General features: G+C 31.3%; 2 protein-coding genes across 10 annotated transcripts; one reads left to right on the top strand and one right to left on the bottom strand.

The window, feature by feature from the left end:
* Window positions 1–16,835: 16,835 nt before the first annotated feature.
* Window positions 16,836–20,803, bottom strand: LOC133696217 (D-cysteine desulfhydrase 2, mitochondrial). Of its 5 annotated transcripts, none has more exons than XM_062118331.1 (7): window positions 20,585–20,803; window positions 19,899–20,225; window positions 19,515–19,557; window positions 19,053–19,397; window positions 18,270–18,399; window positions 17,957–18,130; window positions 16,836–17,194 (listed from the first exon to the last, which is right to left on the bottom strand). In XM_062118331.1, the coding sequence occupies exons 1-7, from the start codon at window positions 20,669–20,671 to the stop codon at window positions 16,933–16,935; spliced, it is 1,368 nt and encodes a 455-aa protein (XP_061974315.1). In that variant the 5' UTR covers window positions 20,672–20,803; the 3' UTR covers window positions 16,836–16,932. The 5 variants fall into 5 exon arrangements, with proteins under 5 accessions (XP_061974315.1, XP_061974316.1, XP_061974318.1 ...); XM_062118332.1 differs by having other exon boundaries at window positions 19,053–19,166; XM_062118334.1 differs by lacking the exon at window positions 20,585–20,803 and having other exon boundaries at window positions 19,964–20,081.
* A 231-nt stretch (window positions 20,804–21,034) lies between these two features.
* On the top strand, window positions 21,035–24,108 carry LOC133696986 (uncharacterized). 5 transcript variants are annotated; one of them, XM_062119298.1, is made up of 6 exons: window positions 21,035–22,099; window positions 22,195–22,285; window positions 22,763–22,912; window positions 23,017–23,070; window positions 23,709–23,783; window positions 23,867–24,108. In XM_062119298.1, exons 1-6 carry the CDS (start codon window positions 21,960–21,962, stop codon window positions 23,945–23,947), a joined length of 591 nt encoding a protein of 196 aa, XP_061975282.1. In that variant the 5' UTR covers window positions 21,035–21,959; the 3' UTR covers window positions 23,948–24,108. The 5 variants fall into 5 exon arrangements, 4 of the variants coding, with proteins under 4 accessions (XP_061975282.1, XP_061975283.1, XP_061975285.1 ...); XM_062119301.1 differs by having other exon boundaries at window positions 21,036–21,768; window positions 22,152–22,285; XM_062119300.1 differs by having other exon boundaries at window positions 21,037–21,705; window positions 22,152–22,285.
* The last annotated feature ends 164 nt before the right edge of the window (window positions 24,109–24,272 follow it).

The raw sequence follows: 24,272 nt of genomic DNA, 5'->3' as shown, positions 1-24,272 counted from the left end.
TATTATAAAATAATAAATAAATTTTGTTTATGTAATAAAAATCAAGAAAATGGAGGTGCGGATAAAGATGATGGTAAATATGAGGGAAGGCAACAAAAAGAGCGAAAAGGGTTTTGGGAAAAGAAGAGGAAGGGGATAATGATTAATGAAGGCAAGGAGGAGGTGCTATGGTACTTCATGTTGTTATTTGGACTCCACAGAAAGGGATGCTTTCTTCGGACACCCCCATTTAATTTCTGACTATATATAGATACTTTTAACTCATCAAGGCTAGATATTTATATTTATTTATTTATATTTATATTTATATTTATATTTATAAACTGCAGATCAGTCTCCTGCCTATATAGTCACAAACAAATACTTTCCAGCCTTTAAAATGTATATTTTTATTTATATCAACAGTTAATCCTTGTATAATTTAGTTTATGTTTTTTTATTTTTTATAAAGTTAATCTAGTCAACAAGTCGATGCGACTTGGATTTTCAAATTATAATTTAATTAGCCTGGTCATATCCGACTAATACATGATGAAATCAATTTTAAGGATTTATTTTGTCCGAAACAAAATGGTTTTTGTTTGTTTTAATTTATTATTTTGTAATAAATCCAAATTAATCTGTTAACTCATGGATTGGACGGACCGCCCTATAACCTGAACCTTCAGACTAGTCTCTGATGGGTGTGATTCTTGTGGCTCTGCAAATTTGAACTCTCTAGCAGTAGAAATTATTAATGGTGATAATTTTTATTTTGGTGGGTTTGGTTTCTATTAAAAAGAACTAATTAAATTGAAATTTTAAAAAAAATTGAAACCGGTTTAAACTGACCAACTTCGATTCGCTTTAATTTTTTTAGGATAAAAACAGGTTCAAACTGATTTGGCTCAGTTTTTTTATTTGGCTCGGTTTTTTTCCGGTTTGGCTAGGTTTTTTTTGTTTGAGTTCGATTCGGTTTTTTCAGTTTTAGGCTTATAAAACCGAAATCAAACCGTACCGATTGGTTTTTTCAAAATTTTAATCGATTTAATTGAGTTTTTTCACAGTTCAGTTTTTTAATTTTCTTTTCTAATTTTTTTAATTTTTTAACTCACCCCTATAAATTATCTGCAAGAACACTTTGGTAATGTATTTTAGCATAGGCGATGGAGAGGAGAATGTTAATCAATGCGGTGGGTGGGAGTCCTTGAACTGATTTACAACTCGCCCGTTCAACGTGGACTTTCTAGATCTGGCATTATGTTAGGGTCTGTTACCATTATAATTATTATTATATTATTAAATAATACTCTAAAAAGTATGGGAAAACGCTGTCGCTTGTACTTATAACTTATAATTATAATAATATAATTTATATATTATAATTATACTTATAATAATAATAATATATACTAAAATATAGCTATTTTTTTCTTTTTTGTTTTTAATTTTTAATTTTTTTTACTGTTTTTATTTAAATTTTTTTTGCTTTTTTCTTTGTGTCTTTTTTGTTTAATTTAGTTTGTTAATGTTATATTTTTTATTTAGTTATCAAATTTTCATGACATGGATCCCGAATTTGACAGATTAACTCAGAATTTTTTTATTTTTTTTCTTTTTAATTAATTTTTTTCATTTATTTTAGTTTGTTAATGTTAAATTTCTTTCTATTTAATTATCATACTTTCATGACACGTATCCCGGGCTTGACCGGTTAACCAAGTTTGATAGTTTAACTCAGTTAAACCGTCATTTTTTTTCTATTTACTTATCAAACTTTCATGACGCGAATCCCAGGTTTGACGGGTTAACTTTGGTTGAAGGGTTAACCCAGTCAATTCAGATTTTTTTTCTTTTTCTTCATTAGTTTTTTTTTCTTCCTGTTGATTTTTTCTTTTTCATTAATCTATTTTATTATCACACTTTTATGACACGACCTTGCAGCCAAACCCACTTCTAAGGTTATTAGGTCTGGTGTTGCAGCCAAACTCACTTAAACGTAGGGCATGCAAGTTTAATGTTATTATTAATATTATAAATATTATTTTTAGATCAGGTGTTGCAGTCAAACCCAAGATTCTTGGATATAGCTTTACAGAAAGACTTAACATTTTTAGATCATACATATATATATATATATAATACAAAAAAATAGATCCGCGGCATCGCGTGGATCATATAACTAGTTATAACATACTCTAAAAGGCGTGGAAAAAGTACTGTAGTTTTCCCCCACGCCTTTTATTTTCATTGCAATTGTATATAATAATAATTATTATTATTATAACATACACTGCTCTCTCTTTTTTTGTTTTTTTCCCTATTCTTTCTTATGCCTTCATGGCTTCTTCTTTTTTCTGTGTTTTTTTTTTATGAATTTTTTTAGTTTAATTTAGTTTGTTAAAATTAAATTTTTTTATTTAATTATCAGACTTTTACGACACGGATCCCGAGTTTGACGGGTTAACCTGGTTTGACGAGTTAACCCGGAATATTTTTTTTGCTTTTTTTCTTTTTAATTAATTTTTTTGCTTTGTTTAGTTTAGTTTGTTAATGTTAAATTTCTTTCTATTTAATTATCAGACTTTTATGACACGTATCTCGGCCTTAACAGGTTAACCCAGTTAATTTTGGGTTGACCCGTCAATTTTTTTCTATTTAGTTATCAAACTTTTATGACACGAATCTCAGGTTTGACGAGTTAACCTGATTTGAAGGGTTAACCCAGTTAATTCAGATTTTTTTTCCTCATTAGTTTTTTCTTCCTGTTAGTTTTTTTCTTTATTTTTTTCTTTTTAATTAATCTATTTAATTATCATACTTTTATAACACGAACTTGCAGTCAAACCCACATCCAAGGCTTTTGTGTCCGCTGTTGCAACCAGACTCAATTAAACTTGAGTCATGTAAATTTAATATTATTATTAATATTATAAATATTACTTTTATACAGTCCGCGGTGAAAAAGTTGATGCCTTTAGTTTTTTTTGTCTTTTTGTCTTTTTTGTCTTTTTTAATTTAGTTTCTTAATATTAAATTTTTTCTGTTTAATTATCAGACTTTTATGACATAGATCCCAGGTTTGACGGGTTAACTCGGTTAATTCAGATTTTTATTTTCTTTTTCTTCATTAGTTTTTTTTCTTCCTATAGGTTTTTTTTCTCTTTACTTTGTCCTTTTTAATTAATCTTTTTTTTCTTATATATAATAATAATAATAATAATAATAATAATAATAATTATTATTATTATTATTATTATTATAACATATACTAAAACTACTCAATGTTTCACTGTGCACTACACAGTGCATTCCATAGTGAAACGCTGAGTTGTCTTTTTTTTTGTTTTTAATTTTTTTTTCCTTTTTTTATTTAAATCTGTTTTCTATTTAGCTATCATACTTTCATGAGACGAATCTCAGTCTTGACAAGTTAACCTGATTTGGTGGGTTAACCCAGTTGATTCAGATTATTTTTTTTTCCTCATTATTTTTGTTCTTTCGATTTCATCTTTTAATATTGTATGTAGTCCACGATGAAAGCACTGTAGCTTGTCCATGCCTTTTATTTTCATTCACTTATATATTACAATAATAATATTATTATAATAATAATTATATTATTATGTTATAATTATAATTATAAACTGCTCATGTTTTTTTTGCTTTTTTTTTAGTCCTTTTTTTATGCCTTTATAGCTTCTTTTTTTTTCTTTTTCTTTGTGTTTTTTTCTTTTAATTAATTTTTGTTTGGTTTAGTTTGTTGATGTTAAATTTCTTTCTATTTAATTATCAGACTTTCATGACACGTCTCTTGGGCTTGATGGGTTAACTAAGTTAATTCAGATTGTTTTTCTTTTTCTTCATTAGTTTTTTTTTCATGTTGGTTTTTTTCTTTGTTTTTTTTTAATTAATCTATTTAATTATCATATTTTTATGACACAACCTTGCAGCCAGACCCACATTCAAGGCTCTTGGGTCCGCTGTTGCAACCAGACTCAATTAAACTTGAGTCATGTAAGTTTAATATTATTATTAATATTCTAAATATTACTCTTGGGTCAAGCGTTGCAGCTAGACCAAAGACTCTTGGATATATCTTTGCTAAAAGACCTAACACTCTTAGATCTTGGTATTTTTTGATGTTTTTTATGCAAGGAAAAAAAATAACCCTTGGCGTATGCTTTTGTTTTTTTTTCTTTTGCTTTTTAAGCCTTTTATTGTGGATTGCACAGTGTAGTCCACAGTAACTAGTAATATCTATAACCTGACTGCATAAATTGAGTTATAACTCGCCCGTTCAACCTGGACCATTACCATAATATCTATAACCTGACTACATAACTGGTTGCTCATATGATGGTCATTGGAGGCTTACATGGCCGTTAACTTCAGGGTCCGTGAGATTAGTCGAGGTGCGGGTAAGCTGGCCCGAATATCCATGTTAAACTAAAAAAAAATTGAATTTACGAGAACGATGCCCTAATTTAAGTTTCATCCAATCTAATTTAATTCTCACTTGTTTACAAGAATTTCTTCCGACCCATATAATTGAATTCAAGTAATTCATTTTCTAGTTGTAAATAGAACTAGATTATTGTACCATGTTGCGTGGAAGATCATTTTTTTTAATGATAAAAAAATATATTTTTTAGAGGGTGAAATTATATACATTAAAAAATATCCAAAAATAAATCAAGTGAAAATAGGTTAATCTGTTAAACCTGCAACCTTTTATGAGATTGAGATAATCACATAGAATTTAAATAATAAAAAAATATAGATTTCAATTAAAAATAATAAGAGTTAATTTACCAAACTTGCGATTTAGATTATAAAATCATGATAATCTTATTAAAAGTAAATAAAAAAATATAAAGTCTAATTTTCAACCATTTTCAATATTAAATTATGAAATCGAAAAGATAATCAACTAGAAAAGGTGGCCTAAAAAAATGACTCAAATTAATCAAAACTAAACTATCAAACTTGTGACCTAAGTCATGAGATCGAGATAAATTCATAGAAAGTAAATAAAAATATACAAAGCTTTACTGCTAACAAATTTAATATTTAAGGTTAAAATCGAGAAAAAACTCAAATCCATAAAATTGGTATATAGCCTAAAAAAATGAAAAATATTACAAAGTACAATCCTAAAACAACCTAGTATTAAATAATAAAAAAAGCTAAATAAAAAATATTATGTTGTTGAAGGGTGAAAATTAAAAACAAAACAAAAAATTACTATTTCAATGAAAGTGTGGCTATAATGACTTGGTCACACTTTTAGTGTTTTGTTAATTAACTAGATTGTTGTCCATTGCTACGCTGCAGGTCGAATTATATTTTTTGTAACATAAAAAAATTCAAGCACCGCTAACATTTTTTTACTAATTTTTTTTTAAATCTTATAGGGGTTGATCTGATATGATAAGATCGAACCTGGTCAAGTTGATGAATCTAAAGACAACTTGGGAAACCGGTAAAAATATAGTTTGACTAAAAAAAAATTTTAAATGACATTTTTTAAAAAAAATATTAAGATAACAACATATTAAATCGATCCATGTCGATTTGGGTTAATTTGTTAAATTCACAACTTTGGTTATAATATTATGATAATCCCATATAAAATAAATAAAAACAAATCATGGAACTCAACTCAATATTGAAATATGAAATAAAAAAATCAATTAAAAAAACAAAAAAAACTCGAGTCAACCTGCTAAATTAATGATTTGAATCATGAGATCACGATAATCTCATATAAATTAAATCAAAAGAAACTATGAAGCTCAATTCTCAACTCATCTAATAGTGAAGGATGATATTGAAAAAAAAAATGACAAAATAACACCTAAGTCAACTTGGATTAACTTATTAAACTCATGATCTGGGTCATAATATTAGGATAACCTCATAGAAATCAAACTGAAAAACAACCTGGGATAACTCGACGCTCATTGCCAAACCAACGACTTAAGTCATTAGACTAGGGTAACCTTATATGAATGAAATTAAAATAAATTATGAAGCATAATTATGAATTAACATATTATTGAAGAATGAAATTGAAAAAACAATAGTAAAAAAGGACATAATAAAATAAGTCGAGTCAGCCCAAATTAACCAATGAAACCTGTAATCTAGGTCATAAGACCAAGATAACCTAATAAAAAATAAATTATGAAGCTTAGTTCTTAATCAACCCAAAGTTAAATGATAAAATTGAGAAACAAAAATGCTAATTAAAACATAGAAAAAAAACTCGAGTCAGTCGGGTTAACTCACTAAACTTGCAACACATATCAAGAAACTGGGATAACCACATAAAAAATAACCTGTAACAAATCATAAATCTTAATCTATAATAAATCAAATATCAAAGGATTAGATTAAAAAAAAATAGATTTAAAAACCAAATAAAAGTTAATACTATAATAAATAATGTTTTATAAGGTTAGTGGTGCAGTACAAAAGAATCATTTTTTTAGTTTTTTTTAATAATAATAATTTTAAAAAAATAAAAAAATAATAATAATTAATAGTAGTAGTAGAGTAGGCTACTGGTATGCTTCATGCAATTAAACATGAAGATATGATTTCATTCCCTATACTTATGAATGCATGGACAAAATTGATAGTTCTTCACGGAGTCTAAGAGCTACATTAATTAATTATTATTATTACTATTCAACAAAACATATATCACGTGTAACTACAGTACATGATGTACAATCGGCTGATATATAAAAAAATACACCTTTAAAAAAAAAAACCGAAAATAATACACCTTGGACAAGTATTAGCCTTGTTGGAGCGCTTCGTTGCCAGGCGAAATTATTTATTTTTATAAAAAATAATATTTAGGTATTGAAATAAGATTAAAAAAAACATAAAAGTTTGTTTATGAAAAATATGTGGGGCCAAACTAATACAAGATATTCTATTAAATTTGCGGTCCAAATTATGTGACTGAAACGACCCAATAAAAAAATAACCATAAAGCTTTTTTAAAAACAAATATATTAACTTTTTAAACATGTGTCTCGAGTTATTAGAAGTGGAGCATCCAATATAGAAAAATCATAAAATCAAATTTTTAATAAATTAAATATTAAATGATAAAAAAACAATCATACAAAAATATTTTAAAAATAGTAATTCATAAAATGAGAATTAAAATTATTATTACTACTATTATTGATAAGTAATATAATCATTGTTATTATTATCAATATTGTTATTTATATTATTATTAAAATTACTATCGTTATTATTATTGTTAGTGGTGGTGGTTTCATCGTTGTCACGACCATTGTCATTGTTGTTGCTGCTGCTACTGCTAGCATTGTCATTAATAATAATAACAATCTCATTAGTATTATTACTATTTTTACAACTATTTGTACTGTTATCTTCATGATTATTATTATTATTACTATTATTGTTGTCATCAGTATTCTTCTTCTTCTTCCTTGTATTATTGTTGTTGTTATTGCTACTACTATTATCATTATTATCATTATTATTATTATTATTATTATTATTATTATTATTATTACTTCTAATACCATTAACATCAAACCATAATCATTATAATTATTATCATCACCACAATTATTATCATTGTAACAAATTATTATTGTCATTGTTGTTACCATCATCATCATCAAAATCACAATTATTATCACCATTATCATCATCATAATAAATTATTGTTATTACTATTGCCATTATTATCACTATTATTATCATTATTATTTTTTTATTATTGTAGTGAATAGTGGAGCTCTCTACTGTTCACATGCAACGTGAGCAGTGAAGAATTGTTATCATCATCGCAACTATTAATATCATCACTATTGTTGTTATTATCACTACTATCATTATTAGTATCGTTGTTACTATCACTGCCACCAATGTTATTACTATCATCATCACTAACTTTATTATCATCATCATCATCATCATCATCATCATCATCATTGTCATCGTCATCATTACTGTCATTAATAATATTATCATCATCATTATTATTATTGTTATTACTATTATCATTATTATTATCATCATCAATATTATTATCATTTCCATTATTATCATTCAAAAAATAAAAACTTTAAACTTGATTTGAAGAATAAAATCAAAAACTATAAAAAATTTAACAAGAAGGCAAGAGAAAAAAAATAAGAAATCAAAAGAAGAGAGATCAAACTTAAATTATTATTATTCTCATTGAAAAAATAAAAAATCATAAACTTGATTTAAAAGATAAAATTGAAAGCAATAAAAACTTTGACATGAGGAGGACAAAGGAAAAAAAAAGAAATTAAAAGTAGAATGACCGAATTGAAACATGTTACATATATAAATTAGAAACCAAGGGTTAAATTGAAAACAAATAAAACTTTAACATAAGAGAAAATGATAAAAATACTAAAACCAAAACTAAAAAGACTGAATTTTAAATGCCAATAAAAATGAGAATCATAGTGCTTTTCCGGAGATAAAAGAGAGAAACGAAGGGAAAAAATAGGGCAACTAGCTATAAACCGGTCACATTTTAATTGCACACGCCACCTAATATGGAATAGAAGATGGCGATGAATAAAATAATATGGAAAAAATCTATTTTTTACTATTGGGAGCCTCCACATGCATCGCCCATGGTATACGGAGGCTCCCACGTGCCATCAGTTTTTTTCAATTAAAAAATAATATTTTAATGTTAAATTGCAAAACTACTCTCAACCAAACTAACAATTAACAAAAACAATTTGAGACAAAAAAAAACCCTAATACCCCTACCCAAATGAATTATTTTTTTTTTAATATAAGGGCACATGTATAATTGTATTGTATATTAAAAAATAAAAATACACAAATACTCCTACCCGAAACAATTGATTTTTTTTTTTACTCTTGAGAGTATTTTGATTATTTTAATGTTAATTAAAATGATGAATATATAAAAATACTCCCAAACAAATTAAAAATTACCAAAGCATTGTCCGAAAATACCAAAACACTCCTGGTTCAAAAGCATCCAATGTTTTTAGCCAGATCATATAAAGCAAAATTATATTTTCAAAACATTGTAGTGAATAGTGAAATGTATCTAAAGAAAAAGATTAACTCATAATAATTTCTTTTAAGTCTTATTTTATTTTTATTTTTATAATCCAATTTCCATAGCAATACTTTATTTGTTTTCCCAATTTAAAAAAACGAAAATCAGTAATTATACCCAGCAAATTATTGTTGGCAGAGCACACTGCGGCTCTTTACAGAACAAATTAATGGAGCCTTTGCATGAACAAATTACATCGTGGCTCGGTGGTGAGCTTGTTGGTTTTTGAGGATTAGAGTCCAACATTTTTGTAAGTTTTGGAATATTTATAAGCGACAATATGGGGAGGAGTACCGATTCGTAATTAACTAAACATTGTAGGATGTGGCTAAATTATTATAGCTACCTTTTAAATATTGAAACAGTTTTTTTTTTTCAAATGAAACCTTTAATAACTTAATTTCTTTTTATTTTTTCAATTTTAATTTAATCTTTCATATTAAGCTATTTCGGAACGTGCTTTGTAAATCTTCTTAATTTTTTTATATTTGGTTTTATATTTGTTTTATAGATTTTGTTTTTTCCCCTTAATTTAAACGTTAGATACTTATAATTTAATGGAAATGTGGCTTTATAATTTTTTTTATATATAAATTTATTCTAATTTTATGATCTATATTGCGGGTTTAACATGTTAACTTATGTTGTTTTTTACTTGGGCTGCTTTTTCTAATTTATATTTTCTCATTCATACTTTAACATTGAAATAATTAAAAATTGAGCTTTTTATTTTTTTTTAATTTTTTTTATGAGATTATCATGATCTCGTGACTCAGGTTACGGATTTAACAAGTTGACTTTGTTTATTTTTAACTAAATATTTTTTTTAATTTCACCATCCAATAATCTAAACTTTCTTTTTATATTATTTTTCAGTTTCTTCTTTTAGTATTGGGTTATTTCAAAATTAAGCTTCATAATTTTTTTTAACTTATTTTATGTGGAGTTATCTCTGCAACATGTATTTATTTTTTTCTTTTGATTTCAACTTTCAACATTAGATCCGTTGAAAATGGAGCTTCATAATTTTTTTATTTGTTTTTATGAAATTATTCTAGTTTCATGACCCGAGTCACAGGTTTAACAAGTTGGCCTGAGTTGACATAGATTGTTGTATTTTAAAAAAATATTAATTTTTTTGTTTCATCCTTCAACATTAGGTTAGTTGAAAATTGAGTTTCATATTTTTTTTAGACTTTCTTTATGTGAGGTTATCTCAGTCTCATGACTGGAGTTGTTAACCCAGGTTGACTCGGTAGTTTTTTTTAAAAAAAATTTATTTTTACTTTCGTTTTTTAATATTGGGTTGATTATGAATTAATCTTCATAATTTATTTTGATTTAACTTCTATAGGGTTATTACGATTTCATGATTTGAGTTATAGATTTAACAAGCTAACCTTGATCAATCTAATATGTTATAATCTCAATATTTAATAAAAAAATACCATCTAATATATTGTTATATCGATATTTTAAAAAATATCATCCAATATATATTATATTTTAAATTTATGATTAAATATTTTTATTATAAAAAACATTATAACTTTTTTATGTCAAGAAAAAATTTATCTACCTCGCAATACTGTGCAGTACAAGTCAATAGCCACGAGAGGAGAGCGTATAGCGACTGTCAGGTGATACAACACGGGACTGGTTTAGCAGTTAATTTTTGAAGTATTTTTTGTATAATTAACATGTAAAAATATATAATAAGTGAAAATTCAATTTTAATTGATCCGGTAGTAAATTGACTACAGAATTCAAGTAATTAATACAGCATATTTTCATATAATTAGCATGTTCTGAGCAATCAATGCATACATTCATATGAACACTTCTAACTCATGCGAGAGTAACCTGATTATTAAATCATTTTAACATTTTTATCCCATCATCTAAAACCTTTAAATATAATTATTATAATGTTACAGACAAAAAAAAAACTTAAAAACTTATAATATATATCAGATTAAATAAATAACATTCTTATAAATTAAATAATCAACACCAAACCACCATCTCGCCATCATCGTCTTCGCCACCACTGATAGACTCACTATTAATGTCCCATTGTTACTTCTCCCTCTACCTTCATTGTTTTTACCTTCTTCTTATGGACTTAGCTACCATTTAAAACACCAACTTATAAAAATTATGTATAGGAAAATTAGATATGTGCCAGTGAGCTATCGCGATCTGAAATATACCACCATGAAAGCTGGCCTCTTTGTGTGAGAGAAACACAAAAGCATGCATGAGAAGGAGAAGCACGTATTGATTTCACCATGCGACTTATTTATTAACTCCACGGCAGGATGCATGGGTCTCGAATACCAGAACAGAGCCTAGATGCACGAGCGAGCAAGCTTCGAGAGGTTCTTAACTCCATGGTGTGTGGGCTTGAGTTTTTCTCGTCTCAAGTCTAACATGGGATTTCCAATGCCACCACTATCTTGATTCAAGAAATCTACCAGTCTTCGTTGCTAGTCACACTTTTGTCTGCCATTTTCATGTCCTTTCTTGTCTCCTGCCTGAGCATTCTCTTTTCGTGGCGCTACGCCTTGATACACTCCTACAGGATATCATGCCCATATGAGGGTCTCGTCGAAAGGGAAGTGGCTTTGGGAAAACCAGAATATGATTGTACGAAATTTGCCTTGTCATTGCTATTGCAATCATAAAGCAACTGGGAGGTGAGGCGAAGATACTGTGTGTTGCACACCATCTCATATTTTATTATAGATTGAAGCAATGTTTTTTTTTTTTTATTCCCAATTTTTTTTTCTCTCATTTTGATTGAGTTCTTGAATTTCAAAATTAAAAGACAATTGTTTAGGGACAAAATTAAAAAAAAGAAGAATACAAAGGTGGAAAATACAATGAAAATAGGTGGAAATAAAATAAAGATTATTATTATTTTATTAACCATGCTTAGTTTAATAACTAAAAGCTAATAAATTATAAATTAATTTGTAATGAATTAAATAATTCTATCTAGTTTCAAGAACTGACCAATTAATTCCTTAACGAGTGTTAACCAGCTTAATTTAATATTATTTTGTTTGAAAATGTCTATACGGTATTAGCTTTTGTGTGCATAGGTCTCCTATAAAAAATTTCAGGGTGAATAGTTTGTTATAGCAAAACAATTAGCTGAGTAATTTCGTAATTCAAGAAGTTGATCTAATTCTCTTGAATTGAGCTCCCTCTTTATCTCTCATAGGTTCAAAATTTAGCATGAAAAGTTCAATTTAATTCTTTAATTTTCTAAATTATACATTTTCAAATCCTTGACTATCTTCTGGTAAAAATAAATAAATAAATAAATAGACAGGAAAGGAGGGTGCTGTGCTCTCAAGCAAGTGTCGATTACATTAGGCTTCCTCTGCATTCTGAACAACAATGGTAAAAAAAAAAAAAAACTAGTTTAATTCCAAGTTAAATAAATAAAGATAGAACCATGACTCCACCATTGCCATTTTCCTTTTGGGTTCGAAATAGTATTTTATGCTGTTAAATTGTCAGATCAAGAATTTACGTATATTATATAGTCTACTATGTAGCTTGTATATGCTGTAGTGTTCCCCATTTCCTCCACATGAATTCATGGACCACAGGCACTACACTTGCCCCCTCCCCTCCGATGTCCGATCTCTTTTCTCTTGCTTACATATGTAGCCGGACCGGACGACCTTTTTCAGGCGAAAAAGCCATTGAAAAGGACAGGCACCCACCCTCTTGAGAGAGCTTGCGATGACGGGTGCTGTGCATGCCCTAACTGGGCCCAGTCCTGCCTTTCTAAAAGTTTACAGGGAGGAGAGCGTGAGCAGTAACTTGCATCCAATCAAGTGAAAAGAAAGTCTACTCGTATCCAAGCTTTTCATTTCCTATAGGAAAAAGAAACTCGCCCATAAAGTTACATTTGCCAAAAGGAGATACTATGCAACAGTGCGAGGTTTAATGTTCTGTCTCTTGTTTCTTTGTAATCCATTAAAATTGTTTTCCAACTTTAAAATTCTTTTAAAGAACATTAATATTGATTATATTTATATACAAAATTAAAACATATCAGTATTTCACTTTTTTTTTTTTACATTGAAACTACTGATTTGTCATTTGAAGTCAATTTCATTGAGCTAGGTTTCAAGGCAATAAAGTTTTTTTCACGGGAAACATTGATCATTACGAGACAAAACGAGGTTAAATAATATTTTTATATTTTTATTGTATAATGCGATTATCAATTAGCCTTCAAAGAAAAAAGAAAACCTCAGGTCAATGAGTTTTTTAGTTTTTAACTTAATTTTTATACAATTAAATTATTTCATTGCCCTTGAAAATTAAAAAAAATAAATTATCTTTGACTTTAGGGTTTTTTTGTCTTATGTCTTTTATATTTATTATTTGATAGTTATTAGGTGTCATTGAAAACAGAATTATAATTTGACAAATAAATTAAAAAAAAACAAAAATGGATGAACAACTTCACTTTCAGACAATGCGTGCGGTGTTGTTCGGTGGTAAAAAACTAGCTTTCAAGACAACAATTGAAGCGTCTTGATATCCTTCCTACTTAAACACGGTACGCGCTGCATAAATGTGACCTATTTGGCACGTGTAGACCTTTTTTTTCTTATCTTTTCCGTCACTCCACTTGATTTTCATGTTGGCCATTCAAAAAATCAATTCAGCCCCTTATGCTATTATCCTTAAGATCTGGTCCATATTTTCTTGAATATAATTTTTTTTATTTAGAATAATTAATGAAATTAAAGATTTTTTTTCAATTTCATCCCTCATAGATTTTTTTCATCTTTTCAATATAGTCTTCATTCTTTTCATTATCATTTTTTTTTATTTCAAATGATTTTTGAATTTGTTTTTTTTTTACACTTTAATCCTTGAGTTTTTTTCCTATCAAATATAATATTTTTTTTTACCTTGCAATTTTTTTTAGATTGATTTTTTTTTTACTATTTCATCCTACAATATTTAATTGGTAGGATGTTTAGCTTCTTATTTGAGCTCGAGCCTAAAATTTTATAGCTTATGTTAACACGGGTTTACGAAGTTCATCTGAGCTTCCTTGGTATTTTTTTTCTCCTTTTAAGCTCTTTTTTTGGCTTTATCCTATAACATTTTGTTGTTTTTTAATTTGTTTTCTATGAAATTTTTCAATCATTTTAGAAATAACATGGGTTGCCTCATATTTTTTCTTCTTGTTGTCTTTGTTAGATTTAGCTATTTTTAAAGGATTTTTATCTTTAATTAAATTAAATTGATTGATTTTATTCTCTAACATTTAAATCTTCAAGTGTTGAGCTTTTAGATTAAGGCACCGTTTGGGAACGCGGCTGCGGCCGCGTTCCCAAAAAATTTGAAAATTTTTTGTTTTTTTTTTTTGTTAAAATTTAATATGGTTTGTACGTTTTGGATCGTTTTGATGTGCTGATGTCAAAAATGATTTTTAAAAAATAAAAAAACATCGTTGGCATGTATTTTGGCACGAAAAGTTATTTGAAAAGCACCCGCAACCACACTGCCAAACACGCTCTAAGTTTGGGTTGAGAATTTAACAGCTTGTGAGTTTGAAAGTTTAAACCAGGTCTACAAGGTTCACTCAGACTTGTTGATTTTTTTTCTTTTCTTAAGTTTAGTTTTTTTTTCGATTTCATCATCTGACATTCTTTTTATTTGCTTTTTATATGATTTATCTATGTTTTTAAAATAACAAGGATTGCCTCACTAAAGAAAATTTGTTTTTTTAATTAAATTAAATTTATTGGGTTGGTGTTGAGCTTCTTAATTGAGATAATGTCTACAATTTAACAAGTTTGAAAGATTAACCCGAGTTTACAAGGTTCATCCAGGTTTGTTTAGTTTTTTTCTTTTTTTTTAAGCTTTTTTTTTCCCGGTTTCATTCACTAATATTTTGTTATTTTTTATATTTACTTTTTATAAGATTTTTTTTTCATTTTGAAAGTAACAAAACTTAACTTGGATTTTTATTTTGGCCTTTATTGAATATATTTTTTTTAAAAAAATTGTTTTTTAATTAAATTAAATTAATTGCATGATTGGAATCTCTCATTTCATGGTGTTTTATTTTATTTACTTTCCAAATCAATGCTCTTACAACACATGCAACTTCTTTCATTTACAAAATTCTTAGATTTTTTTACTTTTTTTAAAGCATTGCTATCATATGATTATTTTTTTTTATACCGGTAAAAAATTAATTCGACCTACAATATAGCACGAGTCATCTATCTAGCATTAAAGCTAAAACTTATCAAACAAATTATTAAAATTGATTAAATACTGATACCGGTTAAATCATTAGATTTAAATTTAGAAAATTATTAGTGTAGCCTCTCTCAAAAACATACTGCTTGGGACCAACATGATCCTAAAATGATTGGCTAAAGTTTTGTGTATGCATAGGAATTGAATGTTATTACAAAGAGCATGTCAGGAAATATAGGCAGAGACAAAGGCAACAGGGGACCATCCTCATTTGCTCCCCTGGTTACCAGGAATGCTGCCGCCTCCTCCATTCCTCCATCTTCTACTGCTTTTGGCCTAAAAAGTGTATGCGCCACTATCCCACAGTGGCTGCTGCTGCAATTATTACTCTCTCATTTATTTATTTAATCCTACTAAGCTTTCAACGAGGAGAGCCCAATTGAATCTTGGTCCTGGGACATGAGTGCGTAAGGCGGACCCTGTCGTGTCCTGCTACTGTGGCGAATCGTGTTTCTGTGGCAACATGTCTTAGGAGAGTGGCCACTGGCTCTAGTATGCTTATATATATATATATATATATATGCAGTATTTATTGTGGTCTTAGATTCTAGGCAGCTTTATGTATTGACATTAACACTGCCATCAAGAATGTTCAAGCATAAAAATATTCGGTGATGCAGCCGATGTTCAAGTAAAATAACTACTCTATTTCCCAGATTTCCTTCTGGGACTCCTGTTATTTTATTTCCCTAGTCCCCATGGTTTCACCTTTTTTTTTTTTTTTTACGTGTTTCGGTCTATGTTTTGCTATAACTACAAATTTGAATAAACTCTAACTCTAATTTTGTATGAGTTGTACTAAAAATCTATTAAAATCTTAATTAAAAAATACTATAATTTATAATTTTTTAAAAAATTATTTTTTCAAATCATAACCATACACGCGAAAACCTCGTATGTTTGCAAGGTGCAATGAGTCTCATCTCGCAAAGGTCATGTTCATCAGGACACGGTTGGGAACTGCACTTTTTTGATCAAATACTAACGAGTTTGTCCGACTATCTTTTGTTTGGCGCATGTTTATTGTTTTTTTGTAATGGAGTAAGCGAGATCTTAATGTCAGTTTCACTAGAAAAGTTTAAGAACAAGCCCTGCGATTGTCTAGGGTTTTTTCTGGACCCAATTATTCGCTATACTATAAAATAATAATGGGGCAATGATTCTGAAAGAAAAATCAATTCCCCTTGTAGCACCTGTTTTGGATTTGAAGCCTGAGAGCTGAGATTGGCACATGATTAGTTCCGATTAAGTAAAGAACACAACAAAAGTTGCATTGTTTTCTTTTGCGGTAAATAATATAATGAGAGATGTCTATGTCATGGCACGCTGTATCCAACCCAATGTGAAGAAAAGACTGGAATCAAGGTCCATAGATTACAAGAGAGGGAAAAGGCAGTCACATGCAGTATAGCAACGAAAACTCTTCTGCGCAATTTGCATTGAAGATTTACAAATAGTTGGTACAGAAGAACTCTTTGAATGGTATGGTATTATCACACACAAAGTTAATGAAGTGCAACTTTTACAGAGGATAATCCTTCTTTGAGCTTATGGAAGTAAGATTTATACCTCTGTGCTAAACCAAACATGCCTAGAGTGCCCCCTGTGTGAAGCATCACCACTCGTGCACCCCCTTCCATTTCTTCCCTGCTAAGTTGTGTTGCCATTTCCCATGCAGCCAAAGTATACACAGGATCCAATAGAATACCAGTCTGCTGTGCAATTTGTTGGCATGTCTCTGTTTCTCCTTCCAAAATATTGCCAAATCTAACAGAGAGAAAGACTCGTCTCAAGTTGTTAACCAAAACAAATAATTCCAATTAAAAGATATCCTGAATAGATCTTACACTGTGTATGCCCATGACATCACAGATAAAGACTTAGTTCTCAGTCTCCTTGAAAAAACACTTCCCTTCGGGGGACATTTATAACCCTTTTGCACTGATGTTAAACTAATAATTGTGAAGAAGGCTACACTGCATGCATGATCTCACAATTTATAAGTAGGTTACAATGAATAGCTGTGCAATTGTTACGGGCAACTCCTAAACAATGTTGCCAAATTACAGAATTAGTGAAACTACCAGTAGAGACCATCAAGGGGACTGAGTGATGTATACACTGAATTGAATAAAAAAAACAAGGGCTCTTCTTTTCTGACTCATTGATCCAATGATAATTACCCAGTAAATATTATACAACCCAGGTCAATTTGTTTTTAATAGGTCCCTTTATCTCCTAGTTCTCCCACACATTGCATAAGAAACTTCATAACCTAATTCTTCTACTTCCAGATTCAAAAAAAATGTCAGTTCTCTCTTTATTTCTCTGCTTCTGAATTTTGCATGGATATTATAACTAGAATTTTTTTACGGAACCTTATTATTACAATTCTGCACATATATAATTGCTACTCAAATGTTCCGTGCTACACAAAGGTTAAACACTTGGTTACATAGATTTTAAGGGCAACAAAAAAAATGGAAACATAAGTTTGAAAGAGCAAAAAATGATAAGCACATTACGCACTTTCTCTGATGGCAGCGCGCGACCCAATGAACAACTCCATCTACTTCATTCAAGCAATGGTCAGTAAGATGAAAACCAAATTGTGTCCTGAAATCAGAGATTAATTTTTGCTCTTGTTGTCTGTATGCATCAATTGTATCAGCCAACATGACTGCAGTTACCTCCCATGGGAGCCTGAGAGGTCACCAAAAATAGTTAAGAGTGTTGCCATTGCATGGTCACATAAAACTCAATCCCTGGGAGTGGTAGGTAACACAATCATTCAAATATTTAGTCAGGTCAATTGAAGGCTCTAATAGAAACTGGAACATACCCTAAACACTGGGCTCCAATTCCCAAACCAATGGCTGTTGTTCCAGTGCCAGCATCTACAACCAGCTTTATCTGTCTCTCTTTTCCAAGTAAATGACTCTGGCACAGATACTGCACCAGGCGAATGACACCTGTAAGAAAGAATCACGTTAAATAAGCCATTGTTGGAAGCACTAGCAACTGCATCAACGACAAGTTCCAACTGATAATATAGAAATAATAAAAAAATAGTGCATTCTTAATCAAAGGGAACCAATGCTCTCTTAAATCATTAAGCAAATAGATATTATGCACATTGTCAATCCTTGGTACACAGCCCAAGAGCAGCAAAGAACAATCCAGAGACCATGAGGATATTGGCAAAGTTTAATGCACAACTAAACATTTCAAAGTCACGGCAATCCATAAGAACCATGAACATTTTTCTGGTGGTTCTCCTTGACCTTCATCAACTGCCAGTCAGTTCAAAAGTGCATAAAATAGGCCTCAGGTAAAACACCTTGAGATTCTTTGAGACAAGCATGTCAATTAAACATTGTGCTTCATCTATTACAATATACGAGCATTAACAGAGAGTAACTCAGAATCCTCAACATGATACCAAGATAAGAAGATAGCACGAGCCTGGGTAGTAGTGCCTCATTGGCATGATTACCAAGGATCTAGATTTCCAACCTGTTTTTGTGCTTGCTCCCTAAAAGCTAACAATTACCCACCAAGAGAAAAGGATTTCTCAGCAAGTATGTCTTCACATACATATACAGAAATAGGATTTCCACCCTACCTAGTAATGCTACAACATCCCCTGCTCCTTCATTGATGATTACGACCTTTCTTGGATGGTTCTCGGTGTTTCCATGAGCATCTATGTGCCCAGAGCTTGGAGTACCAGACTGGGCTGATAAAGAAGACTCAAGGATGTCATTACAGCATAAAATATGGCCAGAGTTGCTTGCCACCAAATCAGCATGACTCTTCAGCATATTCATCCGATGGGCATAAATAGATCTAGGAACATAAGTGATATCTCCATATATTGTTGAAATTAGGTTATAACCGGTCAGAATTTCAGGCTGCTCTCCTCTCAGAAGCAAATGTGATTTTAGCCCTCTCTCAGCACATGAAACAGCTGTAAAATGCATATCTCACTAAGCCAAGCAAAATCTCATATTTACTTGTTAGAAATAGAAAATCCCATAAAACTAAGGCAAGTGTCCTAGAGCCACTACAGCAAGAGATTACCTACCAACAGCTGCTGCGTGCGCACTTTGACAGCCTCCACATGTAACCTAGAAAAATGTCCCAGTTGAAAGTTATTTGGTCTTCAAAATTCCTAAAATTGAAGAGAGAATGGCTTGGTGAAGTCTATTGCATGCCATAATTCCCTAAAAACTACAGTGGATGTTTACGTGCATGAGCTGAGATCCCTTGAGGTTGAATCTAACAAGGACAAGCCAATCATTGACATGACTAAAATGCAAAACCAGAAACCAGCTGCTCCAGAAAAAAGCAAAACTACGCACATAATTCACAATAAAGGGGAGAAACCCAATTTCTAAAGCCAACAAAGAGAAGCCCTGCATTATAACATATAATCGCTATCCTATATCCTTAAGGAATGCAAGCTTACCACATCAGTCACAGAATAATCTAGAAGGAGGGGGAGCAATGCATCTAGTTTTCTCGCTTTATTACCATTTACCAACGGATGCAACAAATCATCCCTTACAACATAGAAGAAAGGATCTTCACTGCCCTTCTCCATCAAGTCATCACCAAAATATGGTCTGGTATTGTTCAAAAAGGGTAAGTTACCAGATGGTCCATCCCTATTTCGTCCTTGCGATGGAGAAAGCTTTATTTGGTGAATTTCAGTATCTGGGATATGTAACATCCATCTTCTATTAAGCACCTTTGACACTAACTCTTCATCGCTCAGTTTAACTTTAGGAAGACCCTGGAAATGAATGGAAAATACATAATCTTTATATGATTAACACACCTCTCAACGGTTTACTTTAGCAAAGGAAAAGAAACAAAAAAGCAACACCAGCCCTTGACCAGAAACGAAACTTTAGGCTTTAACCAATAAATTTACTGGAGTTTGTTTTGCATTCTTTCTAGAAAAAAAAGAGCATACAGTTCCCGATTAATCCCTCTTCCCTTCTTCTTCTTCCCAACCCATAACAAAATATACAGTAGAAAATCTAAGCACAATGTAAAGTCTTTACTCACTAATCACTTGGGCTGGCTATAAAATTTACAATTCATGAAAAATAAAAAAGAAATCTTCAACGAGGGAAAGAGAAAAGGAACCTGAGAATGACTTGAAAACTGAGCCGAGCAAAGCCCGGTTTTCATGGCCTTGATTGTTCTTATACTGCTTAAACCTTGTAGTTTCATTGCAGTGGCTGCCTGCCTGCCTCCAACTCTCAGTCTCTTTACACTCTACTCTCGCAGTCCTCCCTTAAGAAGAGAAGACAAGAATCGAAACTAATTTTCTGGCTTATGTTATGCCGTCGGGCCTTGCCTATCTGCGGGCTTCAGTCGAATAAATAATATACAAGTCCCTAACGTTTTAAAATACTAATTACTCACTCCTCCAGGTTTCAGACTAACTATTTTTTTATTTCTGATATTAAATGGACTAATCAATTGATTCCAAAAAACAATAGGGACTAAGTTATAATTAACTCAGCTTCAGTCAAAAGAACGAGAGGAAAAAAATTCCGCCAAGATACGATGTCGTAAGATGCATCGGCTCGAAAGCGTAGGTGTACATACCGATAAAATTAAGCAGACCCTGGGGTTTTAGCAGGGGTTTTCTTTCTCAATCTTAAAAATGTCGACGGCGGATTCCCTGTCGGCTTCTGGACGGAGCTCGGACAAGCTGAGCCTTCCATCTCTCTAATCCAAAATGAAAATCGACCCAGAAGGTTACGAAAAGGACCTGGTCTGGTTTACGGCCAATTCAAGTCGGCTTTGGAGCTTTTTCAACAGCAAGCAGCTCTCAATTTCTCCACAGCCTCCGGTATCTGCGCTGACCCCGCCATTGCCAAGCATCTCAGTGACCGCGCCACGTTTTTGGCTCATGTTACACCTTTTACCCGAAGCAACTCGCTGGGTTTCTCAAATCGTCTGCTCGGACTCTGCCTTCAGGTCTTCGGTATCATGATACTCAAGCGCTTATTCTACTGATTAACCGAAGGGCATACCCAACACCATTGTTACAAGTACTTGCAAATGTTTGAGTAAAGATAACACATGCGAAAGCCAATGGTTTAAATTAGTTCATAGCACAAAAAGTTCAACCATGACAAAACCCTCGTCACTGATCAGTTCAGTCCTCAATTTCCCAGCGAAGGATTTCTTATGGAAGTTCTTAGGCTCAGTATAAACTTGTATAGCAGAAGCTGCCTACGGAGCAATTTTACAAGGTGCTACTTTGGACATTCTAGAAGTTCATTGTCAGGCATCTCAAGTAATATAACAATAGACAGGTTGAATTTATGTCTGACACATTACTTATCTCTAAACAGGCTGTTCTATCATACAAGCCCAGTCAAAACATTCTCTCTTTACTTTTTTGAATTGCCCATTAATTTGTGATTATTATTTTCTAATTTTGTGAATTTGATTGAAATAATGTGTTTGTAGATGGTTGATATTAGTGAAAACACTAGCGTTATATATGGAGGTTCAAACACTGGGAAATAGGACATCGAGGAAATTGGCTTTTACTCATGTTGTTCATAGCATTAGGAGGATGAATAAGCAGCATAAAAATGAGGCTAACTATCGGGTCCTTCAAAATATCCTCTTTTCCATGCTGTAGGTTGTCATTTCTGCTTTCCAGTTTTTGAAATTTGATTGCATTTTTCAGAATCATGATTGCTGCTCTGTCATTTCTCCTTGATTATGAGAAGATTGAAGATGATGATAGTGATGCTTCAAGTGGCGAAGATGATCCGAATCCTCAAACCGCTCAAGTTGTCATTAATGAAGAGTATGTATAAGGTCAGATACCCTATATTTTGTTTTTGGCGAAATTCTAGACGCAGCCACTCGACAGTAACTAGCAACCTGTGCTATCATAATAGTCCATATGGCTAGTAACTTATTGCTAACTCGTTAAACATTTAGCTTGCCTAGAAGAAAATAGAAGAAAAAACAGAGCCACCAACATGAACATGAATCCCCAAGGTAACCCATCACTTTGGTCCTCTTACTCAATCTCTCCATCCACTCCAAAAAAACAGCACAACGTTATACGCAGAAGCCTAACATCACATGAAACCTAACACCCAAATCAGCCTTAACTTGTGTTTTCAAGTTCCAATTTATATGGTCAATGGTATATTACCCAACCTCACCCCTTTCTTGTTGGCAGAATTGGCATTGATGCACTGAAGGAGATGTTATGATTAATCGATTAAAGATTGAAAAATCATGGTTAGTTTACCATATTTTGTTTTTTTTTGTTCAAAATTCCAGGCATGCCATAAAGGTACAGTAGCTAGTAAGAAGAAAAAGAAAGCAACACTGCACCGTGTCATATGTAGCATGAAAAGGCAGCAAAGATTGTCATTGGAAAACAGCAATTCGAATTGTTATTCACTATTCAACCATCTCAAAGATGCACAGGTTTTTTCTCTTTGCCTATAATTTTACTCAGTGTAGTTCCACAGAAATTCTGAACATCTGTATGTGGGGGATAAAGAGATTTTAGAATTCCATTTTGCTTGCAGGGGTTTGCTGAGAAGTTATTTTGTCGCCTTCAGACTTCCAATGAATGTTTTGATGTGATTATGAGATCTTGGCTTTGGAAGAGTTTGTGGGGTGCCCATTAGCATATGCACTTGCTTTTTTCCCCGACATGTTTTACAAATGGTTTTTGAGCTGATGTATCATATGTTGGGTATCACATATAATTATGCACGCATGTCTGTGTATACCTTATTTTGTCCATGTATACCTTATTTTGAGTTCTGAAAAATAACTGGGAAGTAGGTTCATGGACAATGAGCAACAAGAATGAAGAAAATGTTGGAACACAAGGGGTTAATTTGAGATTCTGTTTTCCCAAAATGCTGCATTGGCTTGTATACTTTTCAGTTAAAATGAACATTTTTTATTGACGTCAATTTCTGTGTAAACTTCAGGTCCAGGAACCTACTTCCCAGTTATTTTATTGGATTTTTATCCTTTCTTCTTTCTTCGGAAATATGTTCAGGTGTGGTGCTAGAATGAATGGAATTTATGGTGTGCCAGCAGAAAGATGGCCATGGCCTTTCTTACTTTTCCATTTTGATTGATTGAATTTAATGCTTCGATCGTAGTTTTCTCCCCTGCAAACTTACTCTGTCGGTCTTCATCTTCTTCTGCTAACTTCTGTATGATTCTCGGGCTCTCTTCCCCGGTCACTGTTTTGTTGTATCAGGTGCCTCCCGATGCAGTTGAGCCACTGTTCAAACAAGTAGTAAATCAGTTTGTACGTGATCGTTCACGTCCCGAGGTATGCTTAGCAGCTGCTTTGTTATGATTTTATTGTGAAAGTGAAAACAGGTTGTTTCCGCTGACTCTGTTTGCTTGTTCCAGGCCATTTCTGTTGGACAAGAGAAAAGGAGAAAGCAGAACCGTTCTGGCGAGCAGTTCCGGGGGAAGAAAGCATGGAAATGATCAGAACCATGTATTAGCACGTCATGAAGCTTCTTTTTTATATAGACAGGAAGGATATGGCAACGTAAACTTGCTAATGAAAGCTTCTAGGTGATGCAGCTTGTTATCAGGGTTAAATTTGTTGATCATGGTATTAAAGCCAGGTGCCAAAATTGGTGCTACTTATTGTTGATCATCAAAGTAGCTGATTAGGGTTAAATTTATTTTTAATATTAATATATTAAAACAGTCTAAAAATAAAAGGTACATATATATATATATATTAAAGTTCAAGAAAAACTTTAAAATTTTCATAGATTGCGAATCTGCGATAAGCACCCAAGCT

Source organism: Populus nigra, chromosome 6 (genome assembly GCF_951802175.1).
Source record: "Populus nigra chromosome 6, ddPopNigr1.1, whole genome shotgun sequence".
NCBI lineage: Eukaryota > Viridiplantae > Streptophyta > Magnoliopsida > Malpighiales > Salicaceae > Populus > Populus nigra.
The sequence above is the reverse complement of the archived record's forward strand: the minus strand, read 5'-3'. Positions and strand labels throughout refer to the sequence as shown.

Coding starts and splice junctions, on each gene's coding strand:
- LOC133696217 (XM_062118331.1), bottom strand. CDS start 20,671: ATGAAACTACAAGGTTTAAGCAGTATAAGAACAATCAAGGCCATGAAA. Junction 20,226..20,584: donor AGTTTTCAAGTCATTCTCAG/GTTCCTTTTCTC, acceptor ATTCATTTCCAG/GGTCTTCCTAAAGTTAAACT. Junction 17,195..17,956: donor GCGCGCTGCCATCAGAGAAA/GTGCGTAATGTG, acceptor TCTCTCTGTTAG/ATTTGGCAATATTTTGGAAG.
- LOC133696986 (XM_062119298.1), top strand. CDS start 21,960: ATGGAGGTTCAAACACTGGGAAATAGGACATCGAGGAAATTGGCTTTT. Junction 22,286..22,762: donor TAATGAAGAGTATGTATAAG/GTCAGATACCCT, acceptor TCAAAATTCCAG/GCATGCCATAAAGGTACAGT. Junction 23,784..23,866: donor GTGATCGTTCACGTCCCGAG/GTATGCTTAGCA, acceptor TGCTTGTTCCAG/GCCATTTCTGTTGGACAAGA.